Raw genomic sequence first — 27119 nt, 5'->3', positions numbered from 1 at the left:
AGGGGCTGGACCCGGTCTAGGCACGTCTGAGCACATCTGTCTTGTTGGGCCGGCATGTCGGCTCACCTGCACCATCACCGTGAGCGTGAGTATGCACGCGTGTCCGCGCAAACGCTCAAGTGTGCCCGGGGGGCCGGCACACCTGCAGGCCCCTCCCCGCTGCACACAAGCAGCGCTGGGGGTGGTGGGCACTGCTGTCTACACAGGCTGGCAGTCAGCGGGGCCCCGGTCAGGTGGGTGGGCAGCACGAAACCTTTGCGAAGCTGTCCGCCTCGGTGCCCGCCGGCGGGCCCGTCGCCTGCCGCTCCGTGCCAGCTCTGAGGGCCGGGCTGTCAGGCTGCAGTGGCTGGGCTGCCGCGAGCTGGGCCCTGCTTCCCTCCGTCCCCCAGCTGAGAATGGACAGGCTGTCAGTGGGGGCACAGGAAGCCCCGCTCCCGCTCTCCCCCTGCATCCGTCACTGGCTGAAGATGACGCAGTGGCTGAAGATGGTGACACAGTGACTGACGGCCGGCAGGGGGGCCTGGGGGAGCCTCTGGGTCAGGCCAGGGGGTGAAGAGGGCAGTCAGTAAAGCACGAACCCAGCCCTGTCCGTCAGCAAGGTCCAGACTCTGTCCTTGCACTTTGTCGTCAGCCAGGCCAGCCGGAGCCAAGAGGGCTAATGGTCCCATTGGCGCCGTTTCACGAGGTGGGAACGGTTTCCACCAGACCCTTCAAAAGCTGTAAGTGTCCCTGAAAGTCCTTATCTGGTGTTTAGGGAACCCCAGGTTGGGGACCACAGATCAAATTTCACATGCTTTCCCTGAGTTGCCAACCAGTAAGTAAGAAGGCTGAGTCCTTTGGAACTGGGTCTGTTGACCCAGAGGAGATATCTATTGAGACTATATTGGTCCTGCAGGAATTCAGTGCGGGGAGAGGGAGGCAAAAGACCAGGAGCTTCCTGAGGCCATAGACCAGTGAGAGGGCCTCACCTGTCCACACGCTGGATCAGCCTTGCTGCAGACGCTGGGCGAGGCTGGTTCCCTGAGCTCTGCAGACACCCGGAGAAAAATCTCTGGGTGGCAGCAGGCTCTACCCACCAGACCCCCAGAGCACACTGGGGCCTGGCTACACCCTCTGCTCAGCATCAAGGGGCACTGAGGGCAGCTGGGCAGTGCTCAGGGGAGCCTCGAGAGGGAGAGCCCAGCAGCAGCGTCAACCGGAGAGCCTGGCCCGGGCACGCCCTGTGGAGGGTTGTTACCCTTTTTGTTAGTTTAAGAAGACACACTAGTCCGTCTCCATGGCTGCGTTACACTCAGCAAAAACCAGATGGCTAAATCAATAGCCTCCAATCTTTGCCGAACACTTTAAGAAGGAACCATTGCAATGCCAATACGTTTGTGTCCAAAATGACATTGACTTAATCTGACTTGTGTGGATTTGTTGAATGCTGCTACTGGACCAGCAGAGCAGAACAAGCCCCCCGGGGGAGGGGGGGAAGCTTGCCCACCGAGCCCGCACATCTCCTGAGCTCTATCCCTGCTCCACACTCCATCCAGCTCCGCCCCCCAGATCACTCTCTTCCAACTCCAGTTTTCAGCCAGGGGGATGCTCTTCCTTGGGGTCCCACCTCTTGTTTGGGGACTCCTGAGGCCCCAGATTCGACCAGTGTCTTGCCAAGCACCTACTCTGGTTCAGAACAAGCTGGATGTCTTCTTTTTTTAAAAAATTTATTTATTTTAATTTATTTATTTTTGGCTGTGTTGGGTCTTTGTTGCTGCGCGCAGGCTTTCTCTAGTTCTGGCGAGCGGGGGCTACTCTTTGTTGCAGTGCGTGGGCTTCTCATTGCAGTGGCTTCTCTTGTTGCAGAGCACGAACTCTAGGTGCGTGGGCTTCAGTAGTTGCAGCATGTGGGCTCAGTAGTTGTGGCTTGCAGGCTCAGTAGTTGTGGCTCGTGGGCTCTAGAACGCAGGCTCAGTAGTTGTGGCCCACGGGCTTAGCTGCTCCGTGGCATGTGGGATCTTCCCGGACCAGGGCTCGAACCCGTGTCCCCTGTATTGGCAGGTGGATTCTTAACCACTGCGCCACCAGGGAAGCCCTGGATGTTCCCCCATCCCGCTGGTAACGCCCTTCGTTCTCACGCTGTAGCCAGAGGCATGGCACGCAAGGGCAGAGCTGAGCCGGTCCCACGGGCTTCAAGCCTCTCAGCGGGCGCCCACTGCTCTTAGCTTGAAGTTCAAACTCACCCACCGGCTCACAGGCTGTGACCCCTGCCCAGCCAGGGCAGCTGCCTCTCACAGCACACCTGGCAGGAACCCAGCGCTCACAGTGCGGCCGGGATGCTCCAGGAGCAGACAGCACAGGGGCCAGGTGGCATCGCCGTGGGGCGCCCACGGGCTGGGGCAGGAGTAAGAGCAGGATGGGCAGGGGGAGCGGCCCCACCGGCGCTCCTCTGACTTGGTTGGTCCTCAGCAGATGACAAGAGGGTCACCTGCCCTCGGCCCCAAGGTCCCCCGGTAACTGTCCTTGGGGAGGCTCCCAGGGACCCCACTCCACTGGACCTTCGAGAGGGTCGCCTCAGACTCCTCAGTCCTCAGCGAACCCCCGGGGGCTTCGGGGCACAGCAGCCGTGGGAAGGGGTGCCAAGGTGGGTGCCCAGGACAGTTCGTGCCAGCCTGGCCTCCCCCTGAGGAGGGGGGCAGATCTCCACGTGTGGAGGGGCTCAGGGAGACCCCGTGCTGTACCTACCCTTCCTTCCCGCCCAGCCCGTCCACCCACCCCTCTCCTGTTCCTTGTCACTGTGACGATGACAGCAGAGGAAAACCCACAAGCCAGAACCCCAGCTGAGGGAGCTGGGAGCCTCCCGCTGCCGCTGGCCGGCAGATCAGGGCTCTCGCGGCTCCAATGCCGCCCTCCGTCCCCGCCGACCATCTCTTGCTGACGGGTGCCTCCTGCCCTCTGAAAGCCGTCCCAGGGCCACCCTCAGCGGGTGCGGCCCAGACCAAGTCACACGTGAGGTCCCCTCAGTCCTGGGAGAGACGCCAGGCCCACACGAACCCAGGAACCTCGCAGGGACCGGGGAGAGGCTGTACCTAGAGCTGACAGCCCCGCCCCACTGGGGGCCTCTGAGAACTTGTTCCTGGCCCCGCCCTCACACGCTTACAGGACCCCAGGACTGGCCATCTGTGGCGGGTGGCAGACACTGAGGCGGGAGCTGGCCTCTGGTGCGGCCAGGCCGCCAGGACAGGCCCCTGACCCCAGAGACCCCTCCCCACCCAGCAGATCTGTAGCTGGGCCCGAGGAGGTGGGGAGAGGCCCTTGCTGTGGGCTGTGCATGGACAAGGCAGGCTGGTCCCCACAGCAACACCTCGTGAAAAAGCCACAGTCGTGGCTCCGTGGACACAAACACCACAAAGAGACAGGCTGCGTGTGCTTTTGACACGTTATCAGTTTTTATTTAAAAACATGCTAAAAACATGGCGTTCCGTAAGCCAGGACCAGGAGGAAGGAAGCGCACAGATACGGCATCGCAAGCAGAAAAGTGCACTGAAAACAGCACGCGTGCCCCCCCGCTCGGCCATGCTGCCCCAGCGGGCAGCGTGTGGGCACAAGCCCCAAGCCTGGCCCTCGAGGGGCCCGGTCAGCGTGGCGAGGCAAGGACACGGCCTGGACTTGGCCTCGTGGCGGCGGAGCGGGGGGATGGGAGAACAGGAACGCAAGAGGCCGGCCCTGAAGGGCTGAGGGGCGGGGGGACCTCAGGCAACCGGCTCCCGCTCCGTCCTGGCTGGGTCGCTGCTGTTAGCACCTCCACCAGCGGTGGGCAGGGGCCGGAGAGGCGGGACATCCTTTCCATCCACCTGGACCACTCTTTGGCCACCAAAGCAAGGACGGACGGCCATCTGGTCCAAGTGAAACCAGAACACCTGCATGAGGGCCTGGGGTGGGTCAGCAACCTTTCCAGGGTGAGGGGCCACGACGCAGGCCCACGCTGGAGGGGAGAGAGGAGAGGGCCTCCAGCGGGGGAACAGGGGTCGGCACCTGCTGGGGTCCCCAAGGGCCGTGCTCAGCCCTGCTGGCTCACCTCCCTTGCGAGACGGCTGCAGAGAGAGGCCGAGTGGAGACAGGCACTCCCCTGACGTCTGCAGGACCTTGGCCTTGGGAGTCAACTCTGTAAACCGCCTGCATCAGACCCCACTGAGCTAACTGTGACCTTGGCAGGGGAGCCGCCAAGGAGGGGTTTCCCTCAGGTAGTGCTGCCCTCGAGAGCAGGGTCGGGAGAAACCGAGCAGGTGCTGGGCCCCATCACTGACGTCACACGGCGCGGTGGGGACCACTCTGCACGGTGGGCGAGGGCCTGGAAGGAGCCCCCCCGCCCCCGTGCGCGGGCTTGGCCGAATCACGGAACAGCCAAGCACAGGGTCAGGCGAGAAGGCAGTTTGGGGAACTGTGGACAAGGCTCTGTGGACAGACGGACGGGGCAGGGGCTGGCGGGAGGAGGGGGCCGGAGGCAAGGGCCCCAGGGCCGGAGGACGCCCCTTGAAGCCCCAGAAACATAAGATGCCAGCGAGGCCATACACCACCAAGGTGCTAGGCTTTCGCTGCTGATTTCAACAAAACTTTTACATTGCATTGATAGGCGTAAACCCCCCCCCAAGATAAACCCATTACGCAGCAGTGCCACTGTGCCGCCCGAATGCTCGTTTGTGGAGGGTCCCTCGCGGCGGAATGGTGGTGCGTCCTCTCTGGGCTCTGCAGACCTGGGCTCCCGGGAAGGCAGGGCCAGAGGGCGGGGAAGGCCCGTCCCCTGTGGCCTCTGCCCACGGCCCTGCCCACAGGCTTTCCCATGAGCACCCACTCCCGTCTCAGGAGGTGGTCTCTGCTCTGCCCAACCCGCTGAGCGCACCCTACTCTCTGCTGTCCCGCACCCAGAAGCTCGACTCCTGAGCACACCAAAAGCTCTGTACTGGTCCCAACTGTCTTGTACTTAAGGGAGAAGGGGGCTGCTGGCTGGTGGCCAGGTCTCAGCTCTCGGAACAGACAGGTGGAGGCTGGGGAGGAGACAGGGCCCCCCAGGAGGTCAGGGCACCCATCCAAACAGTGCAGAACAAAGGCAGCGCCCAGGTGAGGCCCACCTGGGGAAGTACCAGCTGGTGGGGAAACCTTTCCAATCTCAGCCCCATGGACTCTTGACTTATTTTTTTAACTGCACAACTTGCTTAGACCAGCATGAACCCTAGTCGGGGCACCCCGCTGCAGTCGGATGCCCCCCAACTGTCCATCTCCAGGCCCTGACTCAGGCTGCTCTGTCCTGGGGCTACCGTAACAGGATCCCGTCTGACTTCTCTTGGGTCTCGGTACTCTGCCTTGGGGTCGCAGAGGACGTGATCACCAGTCACCCCAGCATCGATGAACCCCAGGGAAGGAGATGAGGTCCTGGGACCCGGGTGGACGTCTCTCCCTCCCTCCCTCCCAGCACGGAGTCAGCAGCTGAGTGACTCTGGCTGGAGCGACCACGGCTCCGCCCTCCCCTCTGGTGGTCGTGGGTCCTCTGCCGCTGTCTGAGCAGCTCCACGGAAGGACCGCTTCCCCTTCCAGAAGCAATGTGAGAGAGTAAGCAGCGTCTGAACTAGAGAGGTATTTGTCCAAGAGTTTCTAGCAGGAATGTCTGTGAAATAACGTGTTTGCAGAACCTGTCGCGGGAATGCCCGCAGGGGTGGAAGGGGAGCCTCCCGGGCCCACAGAGGGCAGGAGGGAGGAAGAAGGGAAAAGGAACTGCTCATCAGTGACGCATAAGGACCCACGACCGCTCGGCCTCGTTCCCAAGCAAAGCACCCGCAGCCCCCAGAGGACCCCCGGCCCGGGCCTCTCACGCGGCCTGGGCCTCGGTAAACGCTGCACCCTGCAGGCCTCGCCCCCACACGGCCTCCTGCGCCTCCGTCTCCCCTGCCCCTCCCAGGCTCCCTGCTCTCCCACCCTCAGTGCATCCTGGCGAGAGCATCCTGAGTGTGCACAGCGGTCTGTCCTGACAGAAACCGGGCGGACACGCCCTGTCCCTGCCTGTCCCCACCCTCAGAAAGAAAATCAAACCGTTACAGAAATCAACGCAGTAAAAAGTTATAAATCAGAAAGCTAACCCTAAACTTATCCAAGAGATAGTATTCCTGAATAATCGTAATCAGAGTAAAATAAAATAGAAAAGTTACACTGTAAGGTATAAAAAGCCTGGGCGAGATGTTTCCGGGGGCCCGGCCGGGAGACGGTCAGCCCCGCCCGCGTCTGCGCACCCGCTCTCCGGGTGGCCAGGGGCACCGGGGCCTCCGCCGCGCAGTCTCTCCACTGGGAGGGAGCCCTGCGCCTCCCGCCCCACGCCACGCGGGGACAAAGTGTCAGCGGAGGAAGGACAGGGCAGAAGCGCACTGGTGCTGGGGGGCCCCCACAGCACAGTCCCTGCCCACCCTGTCTTCTTTGGCAAATATACAGGAATCTGGGCACCCCGGCACCCCGAGGTCTCTGCACCTCCTCCTCCCTGGCCTCCGCCCGCCGAGAAAGCTGCAGCGGGCGGCGGGGAAGGCGGGCCAGGGCGGCGGGCGCAGGGGTCAGCAGTCTGGAGGGTGCGGGCAGGCGACACAAGCTGAAGGCCTCTTCCCTGGCGCAGTGTCCGCGGGGCCGGGGCGTTCAGCCGGCCCGCTCAGGCGTCATATTTTTTCCCAGTCCGGTGGATGTGCTGGAAGAGGGTCATGGAGAAGGCCATGCCCAGAATCTGAAAGACACGGGGAAGGCCTCAGATGGGGGCCACGGGCACCCAGAGCACGTGAGGCAGCCCCCTGCAGGATGCAGATGCTGGCGGAGTGAGAACGATGCAGAAAAGGGGAGGCCGCACGTGGGGACCTCGGCCGCTTGGACTGTCCGTGCGGGACGTCACCGAGCTTCGAGGCCCAGAAACCTGCCGTTTCAGAGCGCGGTGAGGGCAGGACCTGACCCTAAGTGGCAGCCGACGGGGAGCTGGGGGCGTGGGGGTAGCGGCAGGACGTTGACAGCCCCCCGCCTCACTTCCGCGGGGTCCTGGGGTACATGGCGTGGCGTCTGACTGCTGCTCCGCTGGGAGGAAGTTACCATTCATCTGGGTCCCCTCGGCCCCCCAATCCCGAGCGGAGCAGAATGTGCAGGAAGCCAGCCTGCGGCCTCCCGGGCACCAGCACTCGCCGCGAATCGCGCGGCCAAGGACACCGTACTTCCCGTGGCACTCACACTCAAGGTCTGCCCGTGACCTTGGAGACCGAGGGGCCCAGCCTGGCCCCGGCGTCCTGGTCCAGGCCGGGCTGCAGGCAGCCCCGAGCCGAGCCCCACTCTCGGCACCGGAGAGACCCTTGCTCCCATGAGCCCGTCTTCCGTCAGAGCCCTGAGCAGGGACAGTGGCTTGTCTGCTAAGCTCGGAGGCTCGCAGAGGACCAGACATGGTCCGGCCCGCGGGGTTTAGGGAAGAAAGGGGACCTCGTGCAGGAGCTCATCTCCCCGTGATGGACCAGTCAGGGTCAGGTGGTCACCAAGGGTAGGAGTTATACACAAGTGGGCAAGGGGGAGCCCATAATGCTCCCCCAGAAAGGCCGGGGGCTCCTGCTCTCACCACGTCAGCCTTCTCTTCAAGGAGGGAGCCGGGGGCCCCTGCGAGTCCCCCTCCGTCACCCACGCTGGGCCTTGCACAGCACGACCACCCGCGAAACGCTGGCTGAGGGCAGCGAGCCCTTCCCGAGCGTCTCCCCCGTGCGACGTGTCGGCTATTAAACTCACATAACGCTCAGAAGCGGCCCATGATCACGCCCAGTACGCGGATGTGTAAACGAAGGCACAGCGGCTCAGCCACCTGCCAGGCCGCACGTATCCCACGGGATGGGGCAGACCCCGCGGAGGCGCCTGTAGGCCTTGCTCACAGCTGACGCCTGAGGACTCACCGCCGTTCAGTTCAGTCACAGGGTAAACGTCCCCGTGCTGTGGGGACAGGCACGTCACAGGCAAACCCATGGCGGCTTCCTGCGGGCTCGCACAGGCCCCGGGGGCGCAGCCCGGGCGGGGAGGGCCCCCATCGGTCCTCTCTCCCTTGGGCTTTGGGGCTGGGCTGCGCGAGGCTGGACGGCCCCCTTACCTGCACGATCAGGATGCACATCCCCACCGTACCGAGCACGTGTTTATTGTCATCAAACCACATCTTCACCTTCTCGTAGCAGCCCTGGGGAGCGAGGACCAGAGCTTCAGGCGCCGGCGTGACCCTCTCTGCGCCTCTGCCCCTGCCCCCGGCCCCGGTCCTCTTGCCTTCGAGCATCTCCCCCAGGGGTTCCACCTACAAGGCCCCGCCGCACAGCCCCAGACCCCATTCCCTCCGACCTCCGACGCCCCCAGATGTGGGCCCAGATCCCCCACTGCCCACTGCCTTCTAGCTTCAGGCCTGTGCATCCCCGCCCGCCCCACATTAAGCCACCTCCTTGGTGGCCCGGGCCACCGTCCCCAGGCTGTCCACCGCACGGACCCCTGGGGTGGGGTGGGATGCAGCCTCACCGTCCTCCACACGGGGGCGCTGCTGTTGCGCCCACAGCCCTGGGAGTTCTCCATGCAGCAGCGGTCGGGAACCGTGTTCTCCCCCAGCACCGGGTACCAGTCTGTGTAGTCGGTGACACCACAGCACCGCATCTGCAGGGGGAGGGGCCCAGGGTCAGACGGGCCACACCCGGCGTCCCCGTTGGGCTTCCCCTGTCACCCGGCCCCCAGGGGAGCTGCCGCGTGGAGTTCAGCCTTCTCGTCCCTTCTTTGGGCCTCAGCCAGGCCCAGGGGAGGAAGTGATCGCTCCTTCCTGGAGGCTGGATGGGGAGACGGCAATGTCACCTGCCCTCTGAGCTGGGCGCTGGGCGCTGGGCAGGCCGCTCGGCCCTCCGCTCGCCCACCAGCCCCCTGGCTCTTGGCTCTGTGGACCGTCCCAAGCTGGCTGTAGCACCCTGCCCCCTCGCGTTGTGCTAACTCGTTTCCTCTTAGAACAGAACCTCTTGAGTCATGACAAGGGAGGCAACCCTGCTGCTAAAATAAGTTGTCGTTCGTGCCAAAGCTTCAGAAAGGAAGGGCTTGGACGAGGTGCCCTCTCGATCATCCGTCCTTCCCAGCTCCCTGGGCCCCGCAGCTGCAGGTCCTGCTTGCCGACCCCCTCACCCCTCTGCGGCTGCCACACGGTGTCTGACCCAGAAGGCCAGGGTGCCCAGCCGGGTCCCAGAGTCTGAGGCCAGGCCCCGCCCCCCCACCCAGCACGACCCCGCACCTCGGCCTGAATGATGTTCCAGGCGTTCTTAAGCCCCACGTTGTTCTCCGAGTTGTACAGCAGCAGGCCTTCCTTCAGGTCCTTCCTGGCGTTCTCATTCACCTGACAGGTGAGGGCAGACTCAGTCGGGCGAGAGCAGGAGGCCGCCCCGCTCCCCAGCTCTCCCAGGTCGGCCAGGACAGCTGGCCACAGCTCTCCTGGGCGGGGAGGCCCGCGGGGGGCCGGGCGGTGACCCTGGAGAGCCGAGCTCTTCGGGCCAGAGCTGTGACACGGAGGCGGGCACAGCCCAAGCCCCTCAGCTGCCCCGGTCCCAGGACCAGCCCCGCACAGGCCACCTGCCTCCAGGCCACGACACCCCCCCAGGCTGCCCCTGTCGGGACACACCCTGGGAACGCAAGGTGCGGATCAGCCGTCCCGAGCGTGGGCCACCTCTGCTGTGTCTGTGAAGTTGGAAAATAGCCTCTATCTCTGGGATCGTGAGAGCTAAAGGAAAGGACTCCCATAAAGAGCTGAGAACAAGGCTGGCCCGCGGGGATCTCGCAGTATTATTCGTGCCTCCTTTTCAGAGATGCAAAGGAACTACTGTTACAAATCCTAAGAGTGCCTCTCCCTCTCAGCGTGGCCCGGGCGCCTCCTTCAAGACCCAAGGAGAAGATGGTAACACGGTTCTGGGTACAACGCACCCAAAGGGCCCACCGAGCCCAAAGCCCGCGCTTGGCCAATCGTTCCTGGCGGTCCCAGAAGAAGTTCCCCAACTTTGCAGGGAACCGTCCAGCCTGGCGGGGTCGCCAGGGGTCCCTGCTCCACCCTCCTGAACCCCCGGGGCAGCCTGGGAGCAGCTGTCTGTCCCCAAAGGTCTCTGGAATCACAGCTGCCTCCACTGTGAGCCCTACGCACTGTCACCTGGAAGCTTCCCCTGTGTTACCAATAGGTTACGCTCCTATCCCCCAGCCCAGGCACCTAGTGAGCTCTGCATCCCTTCCCCACAACTGTGTTTGAATACTCCCAGTGACGGGGAGCTCTCTGTGCCAGAGGCCGTCCGTGGCATCCCGTGGTCATTGGAGGACTCCACTTCCTAAGACTACACTAGGTAATGAGCCCCCACCAAAACCTCTCCTCCAGGCCCTTCTTAGCTCTTCTCTCCTCACAAGTATGAACTGTCACTGCTTTTCCTCCGGCTTCCCAGACCCAACCCCAGGGGCAAGGAAGTTCCATACGCCCCCTCCCCTCCTGGAAGGCTTACCTTGTCCGTGTAGACAAAGAAGAGGATAATTAAGATCAGCTCCGCCAGGAGGGTGATCAACAAGACGATGAAAAACTGCAAACAGAAGGTGCAGGCGTGGGCACGTGGCAGCGGTCCCGGCCGGGGACGGGGTGCAAACGGGGTGGCCGGGGACAGGTAACAGCTAGACAGGACTTCCCAGGTACGGGAGAGGCCACGGCTCCTGAGGACTCCCAGATGGGGAGGGCAGGGAGAGGAGGCAGACACCAGTCAAGGAGTGGGAGGGGCGCCTAGGGCAGGGGCAGCCAATCATGAGGAAGAGGGGTGGGGTCAGGCAAAGACCATTCTAGGAGCTACTTCTCCGGGCTCAGGGGCTCAGATGCAGGGCGATCCAGCGTTCGGAGGGCTGGGGAGTCTGGGGTCCAACTTACACTCAGAAGGAGGCACCTGTTCTCCTTGACGGCGCCCAGGCAGCCGAGGAAGCCCGTCACCATGACGACGGTGCCTATGGCAATGACGAGGTTGGCTGCAGACAGCGATGGGAAGCTGGGGGAGAAGGTGGCAAAATTGCCTTGGGACACGGAGAGCCAAATGCCCACTCCAAGCAGTCCACAGCCACAGAGCTGGAGAGAAAGGGAAGCCTGTTAGCCCGGCACTGCTCTGGTATCCGTCTCCACAAGACGCACAGGACTGCGTGTCCCTCCACTGCCCCCACTTCCCCCGGCCCCAACCGTGAGACACGAACAGGGTGCAGCTGGGTGGTGTGACCTGCACGAAGGCCCCAGCCTCTCCGCGTCAAACGGGATGGAACTAGCTTCTCGAAGCTCAGAGGGTCACGTCAATGAGGACAAATTAAACAAGGCGCAGGGAAAGCACGTAACAAGTACGGAAGGTCCTAACTGCACGTGCGTGGCCATGGGGGTCCCACTCAGCAGAGGAGGGCCTGGCGCTCCGGAAGGAGGCGGGGAGGGGCCACATGGTCATGGAAGCAAGTGAGGAGTTTTGGAGGGAACCGCCGAGCCAGTTTCTCAGAGCCAGACCCTGTGGTGACTGGGTCCCGCTGCCCTGACCGGAAGGGCCACCTGTCCATGGTCCTCAGGAGCTGGAAGAACAAATTTCACGCATATGGAAACAGGAAGGAGCTCCCTGGCCTGGCTGAGGGGCTGGCCGACGTGCAGGGCATGGGTCCGCCATGACCTCACCATCCATCCCAGGGAGCAGCAGCCGCCCCCGGCTGGAACCCACTCCGCTCCACGGCACCCCTGGGGCTGCGATGCCCGCGGCTGCAGTTTCCCACTCCGCGGGCTGCAGGTCTCCATAGCAGCCTTGTTTTACACGCCATAAGCTGACACCCCTCCGCTCCCTCCAGGGGCTCAAGGATGTCTGCGGGGTCTCGGGAGCTAGTCAGTCGGCCGACAGGTATCTACCGAGAACCTACAGCACAGAGGAGCCACAGCCACGTTAGGGATCTGCCTTCCCAGGGCCTCGGCTCGGACCAGACGGGAGCCAGGGGAGGGCAGCATCCACCCCAGGCCGTACGCACGGGGGCCAAGTAAGTGGCACAGAGTTCAGGTGGCAGGGGGAGGGGGCAGCCCCGCAGGCACGTGCACGGGGCAGGTGGGGAATGAGACACTACCACTCCCCTTCTGGACCGTTGTGGGACTTGGAAAGAAAGAAGGCCCGTGAAGAGGGTGACCAGGGCCAGGCGCCGGCCTCCGGGAGACAGGTCGCGAGCCGGGCGCCACGCTGCGGCCCCCAGGATGCAAGCCCATCTCTGCTCTCGAGCTGCCCCCACTCCGGGGAGCGGACACGTGGCAGCGAGGGCCAGGCGGCCACACGCAGGCGCACAGCGGGAAGGCCAGGCACCGGCAGAGGCTGCCCAGGAGACGACTTCCTCTCTCATCTGCTCCACGAACCGGAATGGAACTCGTACTCGTTAAAGCCGGGCCCTGCTCTAAGCACGGGGCAGCGGTGGCAACGGCGCCGGCAGAGACCCACCCTGGGGAAGAGGGGACACACAAGCAAGCACACGACAGGCTTCCCAGTGCCGTGAAGAGAAACAGTCAGGATGAGAGGGAGTGTGGGGGCAGGGGCAGGGGCAGGAAAGGCCCCTCAGGAAGGTGGCACTTGAGGAGGAACCCACAAGAGGGGAAGTAAATAAGCACGCAAATAAGCGGGGGAAGAATGTTCTAGAGGAAACAGCAGTGCAAAGCCCTGGGTGGGGGGAGCCTGGCCAGCCGGGGACCAGAGGTGACAGAGTGACAGTGGTGGGGGACCAGCGGGTAGGAGCTCGCAGGCATCAGGAACGAAAATGGTGGTGTTCTTGATGGGATGGGAAGCCCGGGAGCAGGACAGGGACGTGATCTGTGGTTTCAGCAGGCCACTCTGGCTGCTGTGTGGAGAATAGGGCATCGGAGGGCAAAGTGCGATGGGCGAGCCATCAGGACGCCACTGCCGTGACCAGGGGACCAGGAGGGGCTGGAGGGACCTCCAGCGGGGAGGCTGTGCAGGAGTGCTGAGAGACAGTCCAATTGGAGATGTATTTGGAAGGGCTTGCTCGGCTTCGACGCATGAGTAGGATTTTGATAAATGAGGAGACGGAAAGGCAGTCCAGACGGGGCATGCCGAAAGAAGCGGGGCTATTCCCGCGCGGCACTAAACTGGAGACAGCTCCCAGGGCTGCAGAGATGGAGCCGGCCGAGCGGAGCAGCTGCTGGGGCCCCACGCCGTGGACAGCCGCCCTCGCCCCGTGCCCTGCGGCAGCCCCGCTGCAACGGGGCCGAGTCCGCGGTGTGGGCACACCAGGCCCAGAGCGGCCCCCCACACAACGGGGCATCCACCCAGCTCAGCCAGGGACTGGGTGCCACCCACACCCGCAACCACCAGGTGGCGCCCCAAGCCGGGTCAGAACTCTGGGTTTGCAGGGAGGCTCAGAGACATCCAACCTGTCACTGACTCTGCTCAATCCGGTCATTTTCTGTGCTGCCGGCTCAATTTTTCTTTCATTAATCACACCATGGAAATTCATGCTCTCCATGCTGAAGATTTATGGCTCTAAAACCCAGACCCTGGAATGAAAAAGAGGAGACCCCGGGCTTCCCTGGTGGCACAGTGGTTGAGAGCCCGCCTGCCGATGCAGGGGACACGGGTTCGTGCCCCGGTCCGGGAAGATCCCACATGCCGCGGAGCGGCTGGGCCCGTGAGCCACGGCCACTGAGCCTGCGCGTCCGGAGCCTGTGCTCCGCAACGGGAGAGGCCACAACAGTGAGAAGCCCGCGTACCGCAAAAAGAAAAGAAAAAGAGGAGACCCTGCTGCTGCCAGGTCACTTGCTACAGGCTAGGTCGCTCGCTACAGGTAGGGAGCCTGGCCTTGGGACCCTGGAGCCGCAGGACGCCCTCCCACCCTGCGCTGGAGACACCGGGCCCCTCGGGACCATCCCCGGGCCCGGGAAAGTCCTCAGGGTACTCGCACCACTTTATATAAGGGACGTCAGCATGCACGGATACCAAGGGACGACTGTCCGGCTCCCTCCCAGCAGCCGGTTCCCACCGGGAGTGGGCCCGGGAGGGTCCCCTTGTGCCTCCCCTCCCCGTGTGCCTCGTGGACAGGGGCCCCACGTGGGAAATCCCAACAGCTCAGAACCTCCAGGAGCCAGTCACCTCGGTGACTTCAGGCCTCCCAACCTCTGCCCTGCTGTGCCAGCTCCCCACAGCCCGCCGGGGAGGACGAGCGGCTCCCCACACCTCTGCTTCCCTCTCATTTCCTGTCTGAGGTCACCCTGTCCCGGGTAAGTCTCGGGTAAGGCCTGCTGCGGACAGCAGGGCAGCCTCCACCGGCAGCCTGGACCCAAGTCCCGCACCTTCCTCTCAGAGCCACACACGCGTCCCCGTCCCCAAAAGGCCACTGCTGAATGAATGAGGCCCTGCAGGCAACGAGAGACCCTGCTCACCCCACATCCTCGGCCTCCTGCTGAGATGGAGGGACCCTCTGCTCCCGTCTCTGACCCCAAACCAGCAGAGCCCCCAGACCCTAAGTTCACAGACTAGGACATCACACTGCCAGGCCCAGCCCGGGACCTGGCTGCCCGGCATTTGACGCAGAGCCCCGGCGCCACCCCCGCTGAGCCCCGGCGGGTGAGAGGCGCCAGGTCCCGGCCACGCGCCCCTGCCTTCCTCTGGCCTCCGTTTTTCAGCCCAGCCTGCAAAGACCTGCCTGAATCCTTTCCCTAAAATGCCTCCTTCATTACGCTGCTCCCGTGTGACCCTAAGGTTCTTTCCCTCTCTGCGGCCCAAAGCCCTTTAAGATGTGGCATCTGGACTAGAGAATTTCCCAGCTCATCCAAGCCTGAGACACGCTGTTCTCACCCCGGTCCGGTGGTCCCACCAGAGCAACTTTACTCCCAGGGGACATCCGGCAATGTCGAGTCTTTTTTGTTGTCACAGCTTGGGGCGAGGGTGCTACTGGCACCTGAGTGGGCAGAGGCCAGGGACGCTGCTAACTGTCCTACAGTGCACAGGGCAGCCCTCACGCAACAAAGAGACATCTGGCCCCAAATGCCAATAGAGATGGAGAACCGCTGCCCTAGCCCCCTGCCCAAGCCAGGTGTCCACCCCCCAGCTACCAACTCACAGAGAAGACAGACACCCGAGGAAGAATTGGTGTGTCCCTCCAGGGTGGGGTGCATCATAGCTCTGAGAGGGACACGCACGGGAGGACAGTGCTGGTGAGGGCCAGAGAGGGGCTGATGTCTGCGGGGGGGCAATGGCAGCAGACAGGGTTTGTTGGGCGGGAGGGCAAGAGGACAGGAAGCCACCTCTGAAGCCACAGAAGGGGCAGGGAGGGCGAGGGAGGGATGGGAGGGACAGGGGGAAACCACCCCACATGGGGGGGGGCGGCGCCCAGCACAGGAAGGAGGCGGGGCCTGCAGGGGCACAGCCAGAGCTCAGCGCTGGTGAGCTCAGCTGGTGGCATTCGGGGAAACTGGCTTCCCAAAGCAGAGGGTTGTCTCAGACACAACCAGCTAGACTCAAGCCCCCGGGCAGGAAGAAACCCCGGGGCGAGGCGGGGTGACCCAAGCACCAGGACCCAGCCAACTGACCGACCCAAAGGCACCAGCCACCCTGCTGCGGTCCGGGCCTGGCTGGGCAGAGGCAGGCCCAGGGGCCACCCTGACCACCGAGCCTCCCTGCCCCTTGCCCCTCCCCCAACCAAGGGCACTTCCAAGTATTTTCCACTCGGGCTCCAAATGAACCCCCATCCAAAGGTGAGCAAACCCTTGGCATTTGTCCGTTCCCTGCTCTCTACAGGGACCAGGACCTGGTCTGTATTGTTCGTTACTAAATCCCCAGGGCCTAGAACAGCGCCTCCCCTTGGCAATGCCCATGGGTCTCCCTCCTCCAGGCTCTCTCTTCAGAAGGGAGAAGGTGCAGGACCCTTCAGGGTCTCAGCATCTTCCTCATCACCCTGGGCCCATCCAACAGATGCACAGCGTGCAGACCGAGGCCTGCAGGCTATGGCCTCATTTATCACGTCTGCTGTAATTAGCCAACACCCCCATGGCCTTTCCCCGTCTTCAGCTGCAACCACACTGATCTGTGGTTTTAATGCATGCTCCTGCCATGTGTCCTTATGTATTTTTCACACAGCACCCCAGTTCTCCGGGAGGGAAACCATAACCTCCCCTGAACAAACCTCCTCCCTGAGCTTCCTCCCTCACTTGCTTAGAGCCAAAGGGCAGCCACTGCCTGTGTCTCCCACAGCTGCCACCATCTCCCCAACGTGTAGGGAGGCCCTCCCTGGGGTGACCTCCTGTGCCAGGGCTGGACATCCCTACTTGGCCCTCTGTGTAGACGCGCTGCCCATCTCCACAGAAACACCAATGCTCCCAGGCCAGGTTCACGTCTCAGCCCCTTCTCTACCACCGTGGGGCCCAGAACATGCCTGGATACTACAGAAATATTTGTTCCATGGCTGGATGGATGGAGGGATGGGTGGAGGGAAGGATGGAGGGAGGGAAGGAGGGATAGATGGAGGGATGGAGGGAGGGAGGGATGCATGGATGGATGGAGGGAGGGATGGATGGAGGGAGGGATGGAGAGATGGAGGGAGGGAGAGATGGAGGGAGGGATGGATGGAGGGAGGGATGGAGGGAGGGAGGGATGGATGGAGGGATGGAGGGAGGGATGGATGGAGGGAGGGATGGAGGGATGGAGGGATGGAGGGAGGGAGGGAGGGAGGGAGGGAGGGAGGGGTTGGGAACAGGACCATAGCCAGACACACAAACCCACCTGAAAAAGAAGGCCCCCTTTGCACGCTCTTCACCACCCTCGTGCCAAGTTCCCCCGCAGCTCCCCTGTAGCCCCCGTTCGCCTGTTTAAGTCGCCTTCTCTACCTGCCCCATCCCCTCAGAGCTCAGCACACCCTCTGGCTACTTTCATCCCTGCGGCCTCTGTGTCTCTGCAGCGCCCCTGCCCCCCACGCTCTCTTTGCTTTGCAGGAGCCCCTCAAATCCCTGGCCTCAGCACGCCCCCGTGTTCTCTATGAGTCAGGGCCAAGTGCAACGTTTAACAGCATTTAATAAATTAGTGGATGTGGAGAATAAAACAGCAAACAGAAACGACTATAATTTCACAGCCAGTGCGCTGGCTGTTAACGATCCTGCCTGGCCCTGGGAGAAGCCGGCTGCTAGGAACTTCATCACGCAGAGAAGGGGGAAAGGTGTCAGCGCGAGGACTGAGGGGGCGGCTACATTGTGTCTCAGCCACCCTCGCCTCTTGGCGGGGAGGTGGGCTGCAGCTCATTCAATGTCACGGCCATAAAGGGAGATGGGGGCCTCCAGACAGAGCTTCCAATTCCACACAGAAGGGACAACGTCACAGGGACACCTTTGCCAAAGCCACCCGGAGACAGAAGGACCAGGGCACGGAAAGGGGTGGGCGCCCGTGAGAGGGCTCCTCTGTGCCTGGCCCCAGGGGTCCAGCCTCCGCTTGAGCACCCCGGGGTCCCGGTGCTCACCAGCCAATAACACACTCTGTTCCTTTTTTGCACAGCTCTAATTGGTCAAGAATTCTTCCTTATTAACTCAGGAATCCGCTTCCCCAGGGCTAACGTGCGTCAGTCCTAGTTTTGCCCGCGAAGCCCACCGAGATCCAGTGTGGCAGGACCTGAGGTTCTTCAAGGCCTGTATCTTAACAAAATCCTTTCCCAACCTTCTCCTGGCCTATAAAAGGGCTTTTAGGGCTCTCACCTCTGAGTCACCCTCCACTACCAAAAGTTAGGTTCCAGCTCCAGAGGGACCAGTGCAGAGTGCAAGACACCACTCTCCCCTCCCGCACTCTGAGCTCTATACCTCTAGTAATCCAGCCTGTGCCGCCCCGGCTGGGCTGGGAGCCACAGCACAGGTGTGGTTCACACTGAGTTTGCACATGACTCAAAGTCAAACAGCATGGTTCCTCGGCCATTCTGTTTTTAACCCCACACTTTCTCTCTCAAAGCCTCCAATTTCTTCACAACTTCACAGCCTCCAATATCACCAGCTTGCAGAGGTGATAGGGAGATCACACCCATATTTCCGAGCCGAATTTTCCGCCGAATAAACACGACATAAAGCATTTGCGTATCTAAAACCCAGTTACATTTTGATTACTGCAGAATGTGGTTATTTGTCTATCTAAGGTGGTTCTAGGGGAGAGCGTTTAAATGCGGCCAAACTTCGGGGATGCTGTATTTGGGAGCTGTTGAGTCTCTGACGTTCACAAAGCTCTTAAGTTACATGCTTCCCGAGCCCACTTCTCTCCAGCGAGCTTTGCAGGGACATCGGGAACATGGGAACCACGCCCCCAACTCACTGGCATACCCCATCGGTTGAGAGGGGCTCCTGCTACGATACCTCTTGCTATCGAGGACTCTTAAAAGTGCTGGGGATGAAAGAGCTGAGACGGGGGGAGACCCCTCTTGAGACCCTGAGGCCAGTCCTTCCTCCCTCCAGTCAGTTAGGGTCCTGGGTAGGGGTAAATGCAGGTACCGCAGCCTTGGCCCCAAGCTGGCTGCACAAAGGGGCTGGCCTCCTCTGACCCCACTGGAGGCAAGGGAGGAGACTGGCTTTGCTGAAGCACTGCCCACCTGTTTGGGCTTCCTGGCCTGGCCTCAGTATGGAGGGCACCTGCCCTGCCTAAGTGCTCACACCAGCCAAGGCACCTGTGGGACTGCAGGGTGGCAAGCCCTGTGTCTGTCCCTGGGCCTCAAAGGCCAGGGCAGGGGTGCCAACAGCAGGCCCAGTCTCCACGATAGCTGATGGCCAGGGAGCAAAGGGCAAGGACTAGAACTGGGGAAGGGGGTCTACCTTGGGCTCTCCCAACACGGCCCCTTTAATGTCTGGGAGAAAGGCTTGCCGGGCAACAGGGCTCACCTCCCCTACCTGCACCTGCGCCCCAGTTCCCAGGCCATCTGGGCTCCTCAAATCGGACAGCGGGGCCCAAATCGACCTTCTGGGGTGGCAGCCACGGCAGCTCAGTCTCGGACTGGCCACAGGCCTGCTCACTCGGTGGGGAGATGGAAAGAAAAGGAGGTGGGAAGCAGCTCGGAGCCCCCAAGGGGGCCCAAGGAACAGGCCCAGTTGGACCACAGGCTGATGTGTGGTCAGGACGCCAAGGAGCAGCGCATGCTACAAAGCCCCTGCCAGCCTTGTAAAGGGGGCGTGACCACTCATCAGTCTGTCCACACTGACCCAGGCTAAGTGGCGGCCCTTCCAGGGCGGGCCCACCAGGCTGGCAGAGCTGCACGTGCTTCCTGTTCAAGCTGGGGTGGGGTGGGGTGGGGTGGCTGCAGGGCAGAAGGGACACGAGGGGAGCATTGTAACCCAGGGTTCCCAAGCTCGCCCCACGAGGATGGAGCCCCTGGATGGCGGGGTTCTGCTCCCCTCGAGAGAGCACACAGCTGTGTTCCACCCCTGCTCTATAAAGGAGAGGAGATGGGCTAAAACAGCAGGGGGCAGGCTTGGGAAGAGCTTCTCAGATGGAGGAGACAGTCGGTTGTCCCGGCTCCACTGGACGCTTCTGTTCCCTGAGCCAGTGGGAGGACTGCCCTTCGCTGGGAGAGTCGGGGAAGGTGACCCCAAACTGCAGAACTTGTCAGCACTCCACAGGACACAGCTTGGCGCATCGGGCCACCCAAGACCAGCAACTCTTGGGCAGGTGCTAGTGCAAGAATGGATGCCCTGTGCTGGGGCAGGGGTGTGCACGGAGCCCTCATCACCTGCGCCCCAAGCGCCACGGCTCTGGAGCCGGGAGGGAGCCACGGGGAGACAGCCTGGGCCACAGCAAGAGGCACTGTCTGAACTCCCAAGGTCACGGTAAGCTGGGAGGGAAAAGCGCCAAGGACTCGGAATACTTGTCAGAGGAGTCTGGAGAAAGGATTTTCCCACCACAGGCGTATTTTTTCCCTTCCTGCATTTGTTTTACTTTGTGCCTCTGGGGAGAAAGGCACTCTTGACGGCATCGAAGCACAGAATAAAACATGAAGCTGGGGCTGCCTTGGGAGTCAGGGATGGGTTTCAGAAACCTGTCTTCAAGGTTCATGTTGAAACTGGGGCCACCTGGGCTTCCCTGAGAAAGCAGAACCGTCCACAGCCCGCATCTCTGGACATGGAGCCCCAGGGGACAGTAATGGTCCAGCCGCCTTTCTGGGACGTCTCTCCGCTGAAAGACCGAGGGAGAAAAAAACACCTCCCCAGCACTCGGGGACACAGAGGATGGATAGGCTTATGCCTGCCGAGCCCTCTGTGTTCCTCGGTGTATAAATATGGTACAAGGCACTGTGCTGTTATTCAGGCTCCTTGGAAAATGCAGGGGTACCTTGAGTTCACATCACATCTTTCTGGCAAAGAGCTCAAATGATCTGGGAGACTATAACTCACCTTGCAGAATGGGGAGGGGGTGGGGATCATTCTCCCTGTTTGAGGAAAGGTGCCCCCAGCCCCCCTAGAGAGGAAGGAGAGTCACGCCATGAAAATACGTCCACTTCTGGGTGCCTCTCATTCGTCAGGGCTGCCTCCATTCAGCCTGTCACAGAACGGAGGCCCTTTCGTAATGTAAAGGGCACAGTCTTCCCTGGCTTGAGCTCAGCAAATAACACTCCCTGATTACATGTGTAGATATTGGGAAGGATCGTGGTGGACAACCAGCTCCAGCTCTGGCCCCAGGACAGCCGCCCACACACACTTCAGCTGTAAGCCTTGGACGTGGCCAACACGATTGGTCCTCTCTCCAGGGATGCTCTGCTCAGAGCCGGATTATTTACACTGCCAGCCGGGAGCCGTGTCCACCCACGTCGGGATCTGACATTTCTGACATGTTCTGTGGGGGACACGGGCTGGTTAAGTTCAGGTTCCTCTGCCAGAGATGGTCTCTGCACCAACTTCACGTGTCAGCCTGAGACCCCCTCCTCGCCCCGGCCCTGGGCCGACGCTGCCATCTGGCAGAACGGGAGACCCTGGCCCGCCTTCTACTCCTTGATGTGCCCACTGCCATCAGGTCACTCGCTGAAAGCAGCCGGGCCACGGCCTGGCAGGCGAGCGCGCCCAAGCTCACGGAGCTCATTCAGGGAGGAGCCTCATGCCCTGTCCTCACCCACCCGGCACCTTCCCTGTCTTCACTACCCCACCGAAGCTGTGTTGCCAGGGACCCCAACCATGTGCCCGTGGTTCTGAGTGCTTGGCCGCATCTGCCTCACTTAATCCTCCCAACCCAATGGTGGGAACAGGGGGAGGTCATTCGTCCTCCCGTTCTACACCTGGAAGGGTGAGGGCACAGAGAGGTTACGTGGTGAAGGAACCCAGGAAATCTGCCTCTGGAAACCATGTTCTGACCCACCAGACCCCACTGCTTAGACCTAGGGCGTCCCAAATACATCAGAAAGGAGTCCCTGGACATGTCCATGCTTGGAGAGGGGAAGGCCAGCCGCTGCGTACAGCGTGCCTGGGACCCACCTGTAGACTAAGAGGGTGGGGGAAAATGCAGGGATGGTGACAGTGATGGTGGTGACAAGGGTGGTGACAATGACAATGATGATACTGAGAACACGGATGAGGAAGCTAGCATCTACTGACCGCTGATCCACGCCAGGAACTGTGTCAACCCCTTTCCACAAAAACCAGACAAGGTATCTACAAACAGTAAAAGCTGGAGAGGGTGTGGAGAAAAGGGAACCCTCCTACTGTGGGTGGGAATGTAAATCAGTACAGCCACTATGGAGAACAGTATGGAGGTTCCTTAAAAAACTAAAAACAGAACTACCATATGACCCAGCAATCCACTCCTGGGCATATACCCGGAGAAAACCATAACTCCAAAAGACACATGCACCCCAGTGTTCATTGCAGCACTATTTACAAGAGCCAGGACACGGAAGCAAGCTAAACGTCCATCAACAGATGAATGGATAAAGAAGATGTGGTACATATATACAATGGAATATTACTCAGACATAAAAAGGAATGAAATAGTGCCATTTGCAGAGACGCGGATAGACCCAGAGATTGTCATACAGAGTGAAGTAAGTCAGAAAGAGAAAAACAAATATCGTATAATATTGCTTATATGTGGAATCTAGAAAAATGGTACAGATGAACTTATTTGCAAAGCAGAAATAGAGACACAGATGTAGAGAACAAACTTATGGATACTAAGGTGGGATAAACTGGGAGAATGGGGTTAATATATACACACTATTGATACTATGTATAAAATAGATAACTAATGAGAACCTACTGTAGAGCACAGGGAACTCCACTCAGTGCTCTGTGTGACCTGAATGGGAAGGAAATCCAAAAAAGAGGGGATATATGTATATGTATAACTGATTCACTTTGCTGTACAGTAGAAACTAACACAACATTGTAAAGCAACTATACTACAATAAAAAATTTTTTAATAATTTAAAAAAAAACAGACAAGGTAGTTCCTACTGTTTCCCCCAACTTTGCAAATGAGAAAACCAAGGATCAGAGGTTAAGTATCTCATCTGAGCTGGATTCTAATCCAGTCTGATGCGACTCCAATCCTTTGACTGAAGCCTCTGTGTGCCTCAGACAAACAAACAAACAAACAAAAACCCCAAACTTCATTTTATTAATATTCTCCACTGTAGCCCAGTCTGAGTCAAGGGAGGCGGGGAGAAGTGCAGGGGTCCGGGACACACCCCAGCAGGTGCAGCTGGAAGGAGCGGCAGGTGGTCTGTCCTGCGTGCCGGCTGGGCGGGTAGAGGCGAGGAACAATTGTTAGGGGTGCCCCCCACAGGGAGGGGTGCACGGAGTGCACATGTGTTGGGGGCCGACGTCCAGCCAACCTGCACTGCCCACTTTGCTGATTTCACCAGAGTTGCGAAAATTGTTGGCCATACCTCTGCATGAAGAAGCAAGAAGGAACAAAATAAATACTTTGGGGCTCGGTGGACCTTCTTCCTGTGCCTCTATTTCCACAACAGAGGAGCTGGTGGAAACGATTCCCCGCCCTCCCACCCCCGTGCTGCGTTCTTCTGGAGGGGCTTTCACACGCGCCACTCCACACGCTCCCCACAGACCCCTGGACTCACTACCCCACGTTACAGATGAGGCCTCTGCAGCTCGCGGGGGCCCAGGCCCCATCTTTCGAAGGCCCGTCCCCGCCCGGCGTGGTCAGCAGCCTCATGGGGACATCCACTTCTGACCCACCAGGAAACGGAGCTTCAGAGGAACGCTCAGAAGTGACTCGGAGAACTTCCTGTCTTTAGAAAGGAGCGACAGGGAGGCCTGACCCCCACTCCTGACGCCCCTCAGCCCAGTCCCTCCGCAGGGGGCCTCAGTACCTGCCCTGAGCCGGGCACCCTGCTGACCACGGCCACCCAGGAGCAGGACACCCAGCTGGACCAGCAAGACCAGCCAGACAGGCAGCCACGACGCGGAAGAGCACAGGGCCAGTGGGAGGTCTGGGTCGGGGCTACAGACGGCTCTGGCCTTGGTTCAAGTTCACGGAGCCCTCATGTACCAGCGGGGGGGCGGGAATCTCAGAAAACGACTTTCCAGGGCTTGTTTTTTAAATGGGGAATTCATGGTTCCTACCACACAGAGTTGTAGTTGGGACTGAATGAGAAGCACGAAAATAAACTTCCCAGCGTGGCGCCTTTACAAGCTATAAACGAGGGTCATTATTAGCGCTTACGGCCTGCGGTCCTCATTCATCCTGACTGCTAAGACGTGGCAGAGCGGCTGTTAGCCAGGGTTCCCGCCGAGGCGGCAGCCCCGCGCCCCCAGCTCCCAGCCCCCAGCCCCGCGGGGCCCCCCCACCCATCCAGGCCGCTGCACAGTCAGGCCAGATGCGCGTCCGTCACTCTGCCGCCCCACCCTCCCTTCCCCAGCCACCCATCTCCCGGAGGCAGCTCGCTTTCCCGATTGGCGAGCATGCTTTCTTTTGGCAGGGAGCTGCTGCCGTCTGTGCTCTGGACCGTAAAACAAGTTTTCATCAATAAATTAAGATAAGCGGAAAGCCAGCTCGAGAGGAGGTGGGCCGAGGCAGGCAGGCGGCGGCGGGCGGGAAGTGGCTCTGTGACCCAGAAGGGGTCGGAGTGAATCCAAAGCAGGACTGGGCTCCCTGCCTCCTGTCCTTGGATCCCAAGGGCCCCCTTCCACCGGGCTCCTGGCGACGGGAGCCTCGGGAAGTCCCCCGCCTCCCTCCGGGCCCTTCCATCCTCCGGCAGGTGAGCAAGCGGCAGTGACAGGTAGAGTCAGGTTCTCAGCAATGCTCTGAGCCAAAATAATGATCGCGATCGCTGTGTCCGACGAGCTAAATCTAATCAGACACGTGCCGCCCAATCACTGACACTGAGACCCAGCCCTGAAAATAAAACGTGTTTGGCCAGAGCCTCCCCACTCCTCGGCGGGAGCCCTCGGGTCCCTCACTGCACCTTCCACACCACCGCCTCCATGCCTGTCTCACAGCACCCCACCCACCCAAGAAACCTTCCTCTTCCCCCTTTGCACCATTCTCAGTCCCACCCAGGGCCCTCGGGTCCCCGCTGACGCCCACCTCCTCCTCCAGGCTGGCCAGCCCCGCCCTGACCCCCACCTAACACTCTGCAGCGGCTCTGACCGTCTGACCACTCACCAGCCCTGGACCCTTCTCCCACCCGCCAGCGCTGCCCTGGCCGGTGATGCTCCAGCGCAATGGCCGCCCGGGGCGGGGCGGGGCGGGGCGGGGTGCCTCTCCTCATACCTCTCTGTGTGCATCCCTGGCATCAAGCTGAGCGTTGGGCCAGGTATGGACGGAGCAAGCACAGGGAGGGAGGAGTGCGGGGACGTGGAAGCAAGGCGAGTGCCCAGCTCCGCGACAGAGTGCCTCCCTGGCCCTGGCGCCATGACACCGAAACAGGCCAGAGCATATGGCAGGAGAAGGGCCACCTGTCCATCCAGCACCACACGTGGGGAGGCGCGGCACCACATATGTTCAGGACCTAACGGACAGGTGAGCCCTCGGGCAGAGCGGCAGGGTGAACCCCAAACGGCACAGCGCACTGGCCAAGCGCCGCCAGCGGCTGCAACCCCCGGCAAACCTCTCCCTCGTCTGAGCCTCGGCCCCCACCTTCCAGAGAAAAGGCCAAACCTCACAACATCCCAACTCCTCAGCCCTGAGGTCCTGGGCTCTCACCTCTGCTCTCCCCTCAGCCTGGCTGAGCAACAAGGAAGATGGCTACATCCACTGTTAGGTGAGGAGGTGACGTCTCTGAGGTTGAACGATCTGCCCCGGAGCTGGGAGGCTGGAACACCCCCCCCCCCGCCTCCCCAGGGTGAGCCCCTGTCCCTCGGGGAAGGCAGCAGGAAGGAAAAGTGTCAGCACTGCACCGGACCTGAGAAGTGCTGTGTGACTTACCGCCCCCGTGACCCAAATCCCCCAGGTAAGGAGACGGATGCTCGGAGTTGAGACTTGCTCAGGGCCCCATGGTCAAGGGCCCAGGCCGACGCCAAGACAGGAACTGACCACTCAAACATACACACACAGCAGGAGGGGCTGGCAGGGCTTCAGGCCATAACGACGTGAAATCAAGACGGCTAATTATACCCCACCCTGGATGTACACTAGAATCGATCACTTCTGAGTCCGGGCACTTCCCAAAAGCGGAAGTAGAGGAGTGTGAGTTCTTTGACCAAGTCCAGGCAGCGGGGAGGCCTCCCTCCAAGCAGATCCCAAATGGCCCTCCCTCTCTCCTCCCAGCCCCCTCTTCTGCAGCGCGCGCGCACATACACACACATACACAGGCGCGCGCGCACGCAAGAGCGGGCACACAAACGCTCCCCGCATCAAGACCTGGAGGGGAAAGGATGCCACTTCATAAACAGCAAACAGAAAAATAACTTAGATGTTGACATGTGAGATGGCGGGAGCCGAGCACAAAGTTCAATGAACGGAACAGAAACATATTGACAATAGCGAAAGGAAACAATTACCACGCATTTTCACACGAGATCCCATCCCCGGGAATAAACGTGCTCTGGCTTTTGCTTATTCGACAGAAAAAAACGAGCAGTAGCCGGAGACGGATGAGGACCCAGCACAATGCAGACGCTTGCATTTTGTGGCTCCACGTTTCCCCGAAGCTCTCAAAAGAGTGTTTTTTGAGATGCAGGCTGACCCGGGAGTCAGAAGAAATAGAAGAAATAACATTGTAAGTGGGGAGATTTTAGGGTGCTGCCTCCAGGGCACCCACTAAACAGACACCGTCAAATTACCACGGAGAGGGGCCGCTCCCGTCCACGTGGCAGGTTTGCATCTTGGGAAGTAGACGTTACCAAAAAGAAAAAAAAAAAAAGATTTTCCTTGGAGATGGAAGCTTCCAGGTTCATGGTACCAGCTGCTCAGGGGAGCCAGAGCCTGGCTTCATCTCAGGAAAACTCTGACTTCTTTTGCACAAGAAAACCTAAGGCAGTCCTACAGAAAGCGGGTCACCGAGGCCCAGAAAAGCGGGGACGAGTGCTGGGGACAGGCCTGCAGAACCACGTGTCATCCGCCTGTGGGCCTGATGCTGTGGACACTGGACACACAGGACTTGGGGGAGGACCCTGCCGCCTGCATCAGGATGGGGGGCACACTGACCGTGCAGGTACCACACTGCCTCTCGGGTCGCAAAGGGCCCGGGGCCCTTTGCTTGCCCCGACCGTCAGTATTTCATCTCCGTGGTGTCGTATGCTCTCTGAATGACGTCTTCTGAATCAGGGTGTCTGTCCCAGTCTCTGGAAAACATGCCCCTCCACCCGTGTCCCCATCTCTTCCTCCATCCAGGAATCAAAACTTGGATCTGGGGCCAGCAGTTAAGAGCACAGGCTCTGGAGTGAACGCCTGGGTTCTGAATCCCAGCTCTGCCGCTTCCCCAATGTAGCCTCATGCCAGTTGACCTCTGTGACTCTGATTCCTCATCTGTAAAATGGGGATAATAATGCTAACTCCCCCAAACTACATGTAGTACCTACAAGGTTTGTTGTGGAGAGTAAAAGGAGAAAACTGGGCTTCCCTGGTGGCGCAGTGGTTGAGAGTCCGCCTGCCGACGGAGGGGACACGGGTTCGTGCCCCGGTCTGGGAAGATCCCACATGCCGCGGAGC

At 60.7% G+C, this 27119-nt stretch overlaps 1 protein-coding gene across 3 annotated transcripts in view; it reads right to left on the bottom strand.

Annotated features, from left to right (window-relative positions):
* Positions 1–3407: 3407 nt before the first annotated feature.
* TSPAN9 (tetraspanin 9) overlaps positions 3408–27119 on the bottom strand; it is a gene marked incomplete at its 5' end in the record, with an annotated part of 183463 nt that continues 159751 nt past the window's right edge. For all 3 annotated transcript variants that reach the window (XM_082666437.1, XM_082666438.1, XM_082666436.1), the window contains 6 exons: positions 3408–6736; positions 8117–8200; positions 8527–8658; positions 9275–9376; positions 10518–10592; positions 10928–11119. In XM_082666437.1, coding sequence (XP_082522563.1) covers positions 6665–6736; positions 8117–8200; positions 8527–8658; positions 9275–9376; positions 10518–10592; positions 10928–11119 — 657 coding nt within the window. In that variant the 3' untranslated portion in view covers positions 3408–6664. The remainder of the gene's footprint in view (positions 6737–8116; positions 8201–8526; positions 8659–9274; positions 9377–10517; positions 10593–10927; positions 11120–27119) is intronic.

This window comes from Grampus griseus, assembly GCF_964374135.1.
Source record: "Grampus griseus genome assembly, chromosome: 11".
In the NCBI taxonomy this organism is placed as follows: Eukaryota; Metazoa; Chordata; class Mammalia; order Artiodactyla; family Delphinidae; genus Grampus; species Grampus griseus.
This window is presented reverse-complemented; position numbering and strand designations above follow the sequence as displayed.